The sequence below is a fragment of the Bacillus rossius genome, chromosome 15 (genome assembly GCF_032445375.1).
Source record: "Bacillus rossius redtenbacheri isolate Brsri chromosome 15, Brsri_v3, whole genome shotgun sequence".
Classification (NCBI taxonomy): domain Eukaryota; kingdom Metazoa; phylum Arthropoda; class Insecta; order Phasmatodea; family Bacillidae; genus Bacillus; species Bacillus rossius.
In genome coordinates, this window is record NC_086342.1 from 10,436,780 (window position 1) to 10,449,437 (window position 12,658).

The 12,658-nt window shown below is 38.3% G+C and overlaps 1 protein-coding gene across 1 annotated transcript in view; it reads left to right on the plus strand.

The window, feature by feature from the left end:
* Nucleotides 1-12,658, plus strand: part of LOC134539720 (membrane frizzled-related protein) — a 529,102-nt gene that overhangs the window by 478,112 nt on the left and 38,332 nt on the right. The window contains exon 8 of the mRNA XM_063381959.1: nt 10,043-10,186. Coding sequence (XP_063238029.1) covers nt 10,043-10,186 — 144 coding nt within the window. The remainder of the gene's footprint in view (nt 1-10,042; nt 10,187-12,658) is intronic.

Genomic DNA, 12,658 nt, shown 5'->3' on the forward strand with positions numbered 1-12,658 from the left:
GGCTTCACGTAAGGGGTTGTAGAATCTAGAGAGGGGGGGGGGGGAGGTTTGGCGGAAGAAACCAGAGCCCAGAGGAAATAATACCAATTTGTATTCGCCCGCTCGGCGTACAGCATAACTGAAAATGTCGCTCGGGTAATGCATCACCATCCGTCTTGGGCGATGGTTTAGGGGTTGAAGTGGAAGGGGTAGAGATGGATAAGGTAAGGGGGGGAGGGAGTTAGTTCCACCCACCCGTTCTCTCGCCCTTATAAACAGACCTCTCTCCCCCTCTCCCAGCTACAGCCCGTAACAGGTTAACTCTCTCCTGCGAACGTTTACTCTTACCCCCACCACTTCTGCTGCCGTTTCCATTCCTGGCAACGTTCGCCGACTGTGCTTGTAGCGAGGCCATATTTGTACAACCCGCCGGGCACGGCAGTGCGGTGAAGTTTTGATCACGATGCATGCAACTCGGTGAACAAAAAAAAAAATAAAATTGATAACAGGGTTAAATTATTACGACATCCAGCGAATTTATCGTGTTCCTTCATTTCCCTTACTTAACAAAAAGGGCATAAACTTCAACATTTTTGCCAGCTTTTCCTGCTTACTAAATCATAATGCATTCCTTAAAATTCTAGCGGTATCACAATTTAATTGTTTAGTGATTGTCATCAAAATAACTGCTTAATCACATTTTTAGTTGAAAATATATTTTTTAATGTTTGGGTAGGCAACATTTTTGAGCACTTTCTAAAGGTCTCAGAAATAAATAAATAAATTTGAAATGGCTGTAAACAAGTCTGCACGAAGATAAATTAAAATGATTAGGTTCTATTGCAATTAGATTAACGTTATACATAAACACAACAAATAAAAAATATATAAAATAATTGATGGTATTTTTATTCAATTACTTTTGTAACACGTTATACTAAAGACGTCTAAAGATATTATACTGTAATGAAAAATGATTAGAATCGACAATTAATTTTTCATTTTCATTTTTGATGTTGGCGCTCGTCAAAGAATAGTGTTTGTAACAGCACAGAAAAATAAATGTCTGCACTCTAACGCCACTCCTAATGAGTCTGTCCCATTGGACTAAGAAAAAATTCTGAACACAGCCAATGGTCCTCTGTTTTTTTTAACAACGACCGACTAGCGGGACATGCAGTGAATTCGTAGTCTAATGAATGTCAGTCGTAGAGACAAGGTGCGGGATAAAAAGATATGTAAATAGTTCATATGACACGGAGTAGCACAATTTTTGGCGAACAGTATAAATCTTTCCAGTGTCCGAAAATAGTGTTTTTTATAATGCTCTTAAAGTGAAATGTAAGTTTTTTTTACATATACATTGAATTAGAAACTAACCATAAATATGCAGTTTATTTTCTGTTATGTATTCGCCATTTTTTTAAAATAACTGAATATAAGAGAGACATTAGTAATACGTAGGAAATATGTTAACACAATGTCTTAGCTAGAAACTTCCATACCAAAATTTTTGAAGTGCAATTTCTTTGATTAATAGACTACAATTTTTGAGCGTTACGAAAATTCCGATCGCACGAGGGGAATAGTTAGGTACGTGGTGGGGGAACCGGTAGAGGAGGAGAGTGCGTCAGCGGCGACGCCACTCCAACGCATGCGCTAGCGGTCGAATGGGAAGACAAGGGAGGGAATAGGTTCGTAGTGTAGCATGCTGTATGCTAGTTGTAACTGCCGGAAGGGAGACGGCAGGGGAGAGGTAGAACTGACGCAGCAGTGATGCTACGGAATTCTCGTAACGCTGCTTGTGTTTGTCTACTCCTCAGTTTTCGTAACGGCTAACGATTGACGGTACCATTGTTCTTTTATTTTATTAAAATTATCTACAACCTATTTATTCCTGTGAAAAATAGTTATTGATTTGTGCAATTAACGTTATAAGTATCATTCAATTTTATGTGAATAGTGTGATTGAAAATGTAAAGAAGACGTATAGACTTAAGAGGTTTGCTTAATAAGTGTAATTTATTTTAGGTATGTGAACACTGTGATTTGAAATGTCAAAATTACTTATAGACTTGTGGAAGAAACTTAAGTGTCATTTATGTTCGATTGTAGTTTTAATCTCATGCTTAAAAATGATAAAAGTTCAGAAGTATATAAGAGGTATTATCAAAGGCAGCGAGAGAATAAACCGCCAAAAGAGGCGTCAAAAAGTGCCAGTGAACAGGGCACGGAGAAAGGTGTTTTTTTTTTTCAATTTAGATCATACCTGCATTCTTAATATTCTCAATTATTATATCTTGTTCAATAAAAAAATACTGGTAATGGTTATCTATGTATAATTAATGAGCAAAATGTTTCACTTCGACGCACGTGGACTCCACAGAATAGATTTTGTCTTTCTAGGAGTGTGCATATAACGTGTGTGGATGACCAACATACACACTCGTTCCATATTCTACGCAGTGTGACATCTGTGGATAAATAAATTACGCAGTTTTTTTTTTTTGCGATGATATAACCTATGTCATGTAACTTGTATAAAACTGACAGTTCTCAAAAGTATTACAAAGAAAATGGTCATCCTTCTGTAACTACTGACTGCTGTTCTGTCTTAACAGTGTTCGTAACTCACGTCATCTGGTCTAAATGTTCGTAAACAAAACCATAAATGTTGCTGTTTGTAAATTCACACCACCGGTTCGCACTCGGGAGAACTATCAAATTTTGTTACACACTACACGAGACAAGATAATAGCACCATAACAAAATGGTCACGGTGTCAGCGATGCATACTCTTAACGTTCTATAAACTTCCCATAGTACGTATTCCATCTCACGGTTTGCAAATACCTGATAACAGGAGCTGCAATTATAACGCGGGGATTTTTGATGCGTTACATCTTAGCTCTCGGTGTACGTATTTGATTGAAGTAATTTCGTCAATGGAACGTTAAGTTGCATGGAACGGAAATGTGAGAAAACAAGGTGTTGCTATCTCTGTCAAAGTTCGCAAAGCCAAAGGGAAACTCTGTTATTAACTGTTCAACTAATTTTAACGTGATTGACAGCATTTTAATGAAATTCCCTGTCGAAATTCCGGGGTTTAGTATTTTTTTCAAGTATTTTACACTTCTATCGGAGCCGTTTTATTATTTATTTTTAAATTTCGTTCTGCTAATCAAATTATTCAATAGTCGACGCAGTAGCTCCACTTCAGCAGCGAATTCTAGCGGTGGGTGCATAGACCACATGTGATTCGCGTTCAGAAATGTAGTTAAAAACACAATTCGCACCGTGGTGGTAGTTTTAGACTATGCTGGTATTTTAAACACCAATAATTTGTTGCATCTTTGGATAGTAAGTGTGTGTACCAAATCAAGTCCGATAATGACCAATCTTTTTAAATGCGTAGCTCGGTCAATGCACTAATCTTTTATGCGTGGTGTATGGAAGATTTTTTTTATCGCTCTTACTAATTTTCGTTTTAATTACGCAATTAAAAGTTACGCTTTGTTTAGCATCAAAAATAATCATACAGTCGTACCTTTCAACCTTCAACTTTCACAAAAACTTTAAATTCTGTTGCCTCCGCAAGTTCAGTTGCAATTATTTCTATTCCAAACAAATTTGTCACCGGGACGACGTCCCAAATTAATCATCGCAACTTCTTTCCCGTTTTAATTACATCTTCAGGTTTTCCTAAGCCCCCCTAGTTTGCCGAGGAAATAAATTACGGCGTCATATTTGAAGATATCCTTTAAAGCCGATGGGAGTTTTTCGGACGACAAGCAATTTGTGAAATTCTCTTTTTACTATCAGAGTCGAGTTACTATCACTCCTTCCGCGACAGCTGCGTTCTCGAAGCTGCTTAATTAGCTGTCAGGAATGAAAATGACGTGACATTCTTGAAATTATCACACGCGAGACATTAGAACGTGATAACTAACGCGGTAGGTTGTTCAACGAAGCGCTTGAGTTAATGGCACGAGGGAAAATGTGACGCAGATTAGACCGAGTTAAACTTTAAGTTTCGAAGTATTATTTCATGTCTCGGATTCGTTAGAAAACTTATCCTTTGTAACTAGATAAGATAGTCGGCAAGTTTCCCATACCATTATGGTTCTCGATCTTTGACTATGGATCGAGTCCCGCAAAACTTGTGTAATTTATATTATCAAGCCAACCTCCACACAGTTGTACATAAACAGGTCAATAATTATATTTATTTTGGTTATGCTATCGTGGTGAGTTTAATAGGAAAATATATCACATAATAGCCATGAAAATGAGTGAGACAGAACGTAAAGGATAAGCTTTGAGTTTCCGATTTGATAAATAAAAATTGAGTTGAATTGAATCCAACATTTTTATTCATATCTATTATTACTTCCTTCTTTTAGTCACAATAAATTTTTAAGGAAATTTGAAACTCATTAAAGCAAGCTTATGCGTGAGTGCTTCTAATATGTTTATGATACGTGCGGTATATAAACTACCTACATACTGAAAATAAAAATAAAACGCACAAAAAATAAAAAAGTACAAAAAATTTTAAAAAACGTGTGAGGTAGTCTTTTAGTACTTGACAGTGACGTTAAAACATCTGACTTCGGTAACGAGGGAATACATGTGTTCTCGTGTTACAAATACAGTTATAATGCGAAACCCGTTCACCAAATTTAACCTACAATTATTTAAAATAAAGCCAAGCGTGATTAACATAGGCTAATTGTGTTTTAAACTACATGTATTCACGCAAATCGCACGAACTTCCCGCACCCGCCGCTAGAATTTGCGGTAAGAGCAGCAGCGTCGACTATCAAATCATTCGATTTGCAGAGTGAAATTTTAAACTGTATATGAAACTGCTCCGATAAAAACGAAGAAAAAAAATTGAAAACATACTAACCTATTTATCAAAATACTTCCCATATTGATCAAATTCATTAAAAAGTTAATCCTGTAAAGTTTTCCTTTAGCTTTGTGAACTTTGGCAGCGCCATGGTTACACATTTCCGTTCCAGTTACGAAATTACTCTACATCAAAAATTTTAACCGCTGTTTTTAATATATGAATTAATTATGAAACCTTACCCTTTGAAACGAAATGAAACCTGATCGCACGCGGACAAAAACCTGTTAACGATGTTAACGTCATTGGACTGATGTACGACAGAATGAGTGATCGATTCGGTAGGTGCTTCCCCCTACTACTCCTCCACCCCCCTCCCCCGCACCCCCACACAAACCCTCGGTCCGTCATACATAACGCTGCAAACCGCAGAGCGAACAGCACGTGGGTGCGTACACGCGCAAGAGTTTCGAGCGATGACGTGGTCGCTTTGATCTCGCCGCGACCACAGTTTTGACGGGCGTGTGACGTGGGCGGATTTACGCTCTGGTAGAGCAGGCAGTTGGCGCGAGTGTAAACGACCCCCCCCCCCCCCCCTTTTCCAATAACATTCCTTCTTCTCATCCCCTTACCCCTTATCAACCATTCCCCCTTATAACCCCCTTCCCCCTTAACCCCTTCACCCCTTATCAACCTTACTTTATTGTCTCCAATTTTCCTTTTTCACCCCTTCTCCCCTAATCACCCCTAACCCTTATCACCCAACACCCTCTCACCCCTTCACCCTTATCTCACCCCTTCACCCTTATCTCCCCTTTTCCCATATCACCCCTTTTCCCATATCACCCCTTCCCCCTTATCCTGTGAAGCGCGATCCTTGCCGCTGGTTTCGTTCCCCCTCCCCCCCCCCCCCCCCCCCCCCAAATGTGACAGCATCACGGTGCGGGAAGCGTAACGGATGTTTCAGCCAGCTCACATGTCCCCCCACCACCACCACTCTGCTCAACTGTCTCTTTCATGACCTTCACGTTGAAGAGATTCATTTATGTTCCTCATCGAAAGCTTTAACTAACACAAAAGTTTAATAATTGTAGTTTAAAAAAAATAATTTAAAATAATCAACTTATTTTAATGTGTAATTGATTATATAGTGACGTGTGTTACTTTTAAACTATTAGTACTCGCACGCAATCTTGCTTTTCTGATTAATGTATTGATTTCCTGTAAATGGTGTAAAAACAAGGAAAATAATAGAAACATTAAGGTTACTGCATCTTCACGGTTTTTCTTTATTTAATTGTAATTCTCGCGAATTTATCACTACATATATGTATTATGGACAACACAACAACGTCAGCACAGACGAACAACACAGTAGATTTTGTTTATGTTGTTGTCGTTGTATTGTCCATAATATCTATTTATCTTCATCGGTGTGTTCGTATTTTTGCTGCGTTTTCCACGTTTTGTAGTCTGTCTGTATTTACTGTTTTTGTTTAAACTGTCTCGTCACTATTAGCCCACTGGGTTCGTCTGTGCTGTTATTATTTTCAAGACTAAATTCCTTCCACGAAATTCTTTTGCTGTCTGATATTTAAGTTTGAATGTGTTTGCCTGTGCTGTCGTCAGTGCGTTATCCCTAATACGTGTTTAGGTTTTACGTTGGGTTTATCTGTTTGACATCAGCTGATTTAGGCTTTTTTTGCCTGTGGGTTTATTTTTTTTATTTATTTTTTTTCGTTTATGGATTTTTCCTATGACAAATAATGCAAAAAAAAACTGCAATGGCGTGCGTCCAAGAAATTATGTCGAATAAATATTCCCCATTTCATGAATCATTTAAAGAACCTGTGTTCTTTAGTCTTCTTAACCCGCTTACTTTCACTTGTCTTCTTTTTTTTTTCACCTTTGGGAAGTTCCATTGTCCCCACGGATGATGTCGACGAGCAATTATCCTTCTCAAATGGATCTCGCGTGTCTGCGAATTGATGGCCAGGCGAGACTCAGGGTAAAAGAACTCTATTTCACGGGTTTAATGAAGCGTTGAAAAGAAGATGTCCTGCACAGGCGGGTTAGAGGGGGGGGGGGGGGGGGTGAGGGAAAAGAGGAACAGCGAACAGACAAGAGTAGCAAACGGTCCCGCCCTCTGCTGAAAGAGCGGATAAAAAAAAAGAGGAGGACCGCCGTGTCAGAAAAAAAGAAGTACGAAAAGAACGAGGCGAACGCGACGGTGTATTGTAGTACGAATGGGAATCAGACCATCCTTCTTGCGCGATTTGAAAAGAACACAATTTGCGCATCGACGTGGATCATACGAATACGAACGTGGATTTTCTAAAGAGCGTCACGAATAGCTCTTTTTTTTCCCACTCTTTTCTTCTTAAAAGTTTAAACGTTTCCAGAGGATTCGAATCGGTTTGAATTTCCATTCGCCTTTTTTGTCAAAAGAGAATCTAAAGGAAGCAAGTTCATCATGGTTAGAGACGAATCAATCTCGAACGTCTGAAATTTATACTGGGCTAATATGGCCGGAAAATATTTTTTGGACGTTACGAGTGATTGGCGTTAAGTACGCTCTAGCGAGTAATTAATAATCCAATATTACGGTAATGCACTTTTGCAGACGATAAGGTAATCCCAAGATGGCTGCTTTGACATTCAATTGTTTGAGAGTTTAGTGGAAATGTTTGTACAAACTGCTATGTTTAAATTTTACATTACAATTCCGGAAATCGAATCGAGGATGTAATGTTTGATGTAAGTGCGGTTTTCCTTCATGTAGTTTAATAATTATTTCTGAATTTTTATTAATTTTTTTTAAATGGACCTTGACTTATGACCCCGGAGTTGATAACGTATATTTACAATATGATAAAAAATTGTAAATATATTTTAATAAAAATAATTGTTTCGGGTTTTTACGTAAAGAATAGAATCGTGGTGTCATATTTCAACGTCATGCGGGTCAAAGGTCCAAAAATCCTGGCTTACGAGGGTTTTCGAGGGTTTTCTGAAAAGTTTCCGACCTCAACATGAAGATGGCAACACTCGTCAACAAAAATTGGGGAATGGGTTCGCTCATGCTTTTGACTGTGCCTACTCTCTGAAATTTCAGACATTTTGGGCAAAAAGAATTTTTCGTATTAAAGAACTAACATCAACAACAGTTTTTCAGTTACATTATCATTCTCAGCATGCATCACAACCTTTGTGGTTTGTAATTCTAGTTGTTGTAACAACTCACCTTGTATCACCCTTGATAACACATACTGCCTTCACAGAGATCTCTTCTTTTTCTAACTTGAGTTTCCGAAAGGAATAAGAATGTATATTATCTCGGGGTTGGGTGTCACTTAGGCTGAGGTTCCGACGCCGCTTAAAATTTCCAAATTATGAACGCTACAGAGTTGAATTAAACATATATAAGTGGAGAAGACTTTGCTCTTGGTCGTTACGTATGACTGACCCGGTTTAACATTTGCAGTGATGACGTAATGGGCGTCGAAGGGAAGCACCGAATTGAAGTCAGTGAGAGCTCTAACTCCGATTTGCGTGATTTAAACTTTTAAGTTGCTCGTGAGGGAGCGCTGATTAGTGCTATAGGAGTGGAATGACTAAAAATAGTGACCGGAAAAATTCGCGGATTCATTGACCTCTAGGATAGCCTCCATTATCCTCTGCATTTCTCAAGTAAACACGCGTGTTTTCATTGGGCACTAAATTGTGAGGCGTCTCCACTGGGCAGCTTGTGATTCGACGCTTCTTTGGTCGATAGTCTCTCATTGGCCCACAGAGCTCCAGTTAAACTGTGAGCCAATAGCAGAACCAGCAGAATTGTACACATGTTTGAATTTCAGCCTATCACGAAATGAATCCTTGAATTTTTCCGGTCTCTAACTATAAAGTAACTAACTTTGGTTATGGAGCCATTAATCGCAAAATGCCTAAGCGAAAATTGTTATGTTGAAGAAAAGAAAGAAAACAAGTGAAATCGCCCGAGCAGACACAATTAAAAATGCAGAAAAGTGTCGTAGGTATCGGATGAGGGAGAAAGTAGCCGAGAGAAATGAGCCAGTGGCAAAACGAGCCCCGAACGAGGCGAGGAATTTGCGGTCGGGCGAGCCTCAGCCGTCCGCCTCGCGAGAAGCGACGGGGAATGGGCATGGATACGCTCTATGGTGATTCTTATGGTGATACGGAGTCAGTCGAGCCATAGATAAATTTTATCTTTTTATGAAATAAATAAAAATCTTATGTTAAATATTGTTTTTTTTTATTTATTGCATATTGATAACTTATGAACAAGGCCTATGATAAGTAAAGTAACATTCTAAAGGCATCAAAGATGGTTCACAAGTGTTTGGCATATTATTATAATTCATCTATAAATAAAAAAATAAGTAGGTATTTTATTTATTGTTAGACGCCGTAGTGATTTGTGTAATGCAAATTTATTTATTGACCTGAAATAAAGCCTCTTCAAAGTACATGTGTTTTTTTTTTTTTTGGTATCGCAAATTTTGTTTTACGGCGTGGCCGCTTGACCATCAAGTCATTAAGACGTTTATCGGTTTATCGAATTGACCTCAAAAAAAAAGGCAACATCAATTTTGATTATGTCATGTATTTCATACACGATCTTCCCCGTTGAGCGCGATGGAAGTTCATGAAACAAACAACCCTAGAGGCTGTAGTCAGAAATCCAGCCTGCCCAGAAAATTTTTTTTTTCCCCTCTTTGTAACTTCAGGGTTGGTGTAATTTCTTCCTCCTACCCCTTCCCCCCCGTACCCTTTTGCAAACACCAGCAAGCCACTCACGGCGACACAGCACGACGAGAAGCCTAATATGTACATCAAGTTCTGTCCCTGCCCGAACACGCCCGAATATTCACCTTCGGCCAACCTCGGGATTTGTTTTATTTTTGCGCAGGAAAAATGAGTTCAAATATTAAAAGTGGTCGGTTAGGTTAGCTACATTAAAACACTGTGGACGGTTAGTTAGGTTAGTATAGCTACATTAAAATAAACAGAGAAATATAAATATAGGATATAAATAAACCCGAGGTTGGCCGAAGGTGAATATTCGGGCGTGTTCGGGCAGGGACATAATTTGATGTACATCTTAGGCTTCCCCAGCACGACAATCACGGCGACACAGCATGAAGTCCCCGCGGGTTGTCACGCCTCCTGTGCCCGTGTGTTCCGCAGCCGGCCATCGAGACCTTGCAGCAGCTCACCTCGGTCAACATCATCATCATCCTCGTGGTGTTCTGCCTCATGCTGTCGGGCATGTGCTGCGCCTTCCTCTACAAGTGCACCAGCAAGCTGATGCACGACCACCGGATCATCAGGGTGAGTCCTCCAATCACAAGCATCACCACATGCATGTATAACTATTTTTTTGACGTGACAACGTCTAATAAATCGATGAACGCCGACTGCACGCACGAAAAAGTATGACTCATTGTCCCGTTACGCTCATTGTCCCGTTACGCTCATTGTACGCTTGCACCGCATCAATCTCTCTTCCACTCGATTCGAACAACCATCGATTTGACTTTTCGAGGCACATTAAACTTGAAACACTCCCATTCGTTTCCTACTTTTCCTATCATCGTCCTATCCTTAACAGAATAACACAGTCATATTGTAAGAAGTTAAATAGCAAACATGTATAAAAGTTATAGTTAAAATAATCTCTGTGTTAAAGTAATAAACATATTTGAATTAATGAGTGCAAATAAAAGTAAATTTATCAATTAAATTGTAGATTTCATTTTACTCCTTCTTTGTATCCATACAAAATAGTGATGATTCAATAAAAATTATTCAATTTTATTCATATAAGTATGCAATCATTTCATCAATATTTTGTTATGACGTTGTCACGTTAAACTATCGTCTGTAAACCGACTTTACAGACAACCAAAATATTTTTGAATTTATACTTTTTTATGTGCGTCATGAAAAAAAAATTATAAGATTAATTTTCTACGATGCGCGCGCCACATGCAACGAAAATTGACAGGGGAAAAAAAGGCTACATACAAATAAAAAAAAAATATGTGTTTGTGTGCTTTTAAATCTTATACTTTAGTGATATTGAATACTGGTCCATATAATTTAAAAAATTAATAATAAAAATTAACATTCGGTGCCAATGTTTGTTCCTCTCGCACTTCTGTGGCATAACCGACCGATGTGGTGTTGCGAGGTATAACAGCTGCGGATACGTCAATTTAAAAATTACACACATTATTCTTAAGATGTCTTTACACTACCAGGAACTGAATTTTCACATTTATATAACTTTGAAAACATCTGTAGGGTACAACTAAACCCCATACAATCGCGAATTTGTATGTCGTATTTTTATCTATCTAGTTACATGCCGGATACGTAGATGGCAGCAGTAGTAACGCTGCCCGCAGCGCCGCTAGTGAGCTGACATAGAACTACAACCAAGTCTGTGAAGTTTCGCTTCTAACGCGCGTGGTGGGAGGCTACGCACCCATGCGTATTATTTTATGTCTGTTTTAGTTTGTATTTCTTTGGAAAATATTTGAATTAATTTCTCTTAAATCTATACACAGAGAAGTGTAAATTGAATAGTACATTTCAGTGAAATATAAGTACATTAAACTAATTGTTAGATACCTCTACAAAACTCTCGTTATTTTGTGGTAGTAGACTAGGCCCCACGTGCTTGTACATAAACAAATATTTTTGTTGTCATTAGATGCTGCCAATGTCTACCTTCTGTTCGGTTTGCACATGGTTGGCTCATTTGATTTTTCTTTATTGGCTTTCTGCATTTTATGACTCGTCACAGGTCCATCAGCCAATGCAAATTTTATTCGAACAGTTAACGCAAATTTGGCAGGTTTGCACTAATTGATTATCTGAAGAAGAAAATATTGACGCATTCGCAGAAACTGCCTTGCCACGCCCCATTGTTTGGTGAACGCCATAGAAGAGTAAGTCGAACAAATACGGCGCCAAATAGCAATGTAGTTGCACAAATCTCTTCGTGATCGGTACACTTTTCATAACGTCCTGAGCGTTTCACTTCTCTTCGTTACTCAAATTTTCGTTATGCTCTGATGATGACATCGACTCGACTTACCAAAATTATGGTTTTAAAATGATGATATAGGATACGTGATTAAGGGCCACAGGAATGTGTTAGAATATGTTCAATGTTTTACTTGTAAACTACGATAAATTATTTTGGTAACAAAGTTGCCGAAGACTTTCCGGGTGAACACGTAAATAAAATTGTTTCGCAGAGTAGTAAAGTACCCGAGCGACAAAAAATAAAACTTCTGGATTCGACTTAAGGGACGGCTCCAGGGTTCGAATCTAAATTGATTCGCCCCTGATTTATGTTTTTTTCACGCTATTATAACTGTCAGTAGGTTCAGGAACACATCGAGTAGACGAATTTTCTGTCATATTTCAGGATAAAGTGATCTTCGTGGGAGCTAGGCCTGATTGCGACTTTGTAAGTTCCATGTTCTGTTTTTTAAACAATGTTATCACGCTCGTGGACGGAAAAAGTGTGTCTGCGTGGGAGAGTGGTGTTTCTACGGCTTACATTACAATCATTCTTATTTATAAGTGTAAAATAAGTTCTATCAGATGCATCAATCATTTTATTTTGAAGCCACCAAACGATATATCATCAAATAGTTAAATGTTTATTTCTCTGTTTTAATTTAAGTTTCATAGTTATTAATATCGTGCTTAAAAATTTTGCTTACATACTTTATTATTGTAAATAATTCGCTGCATATAGTGAAGTATGAACAAACTGAAATCTGA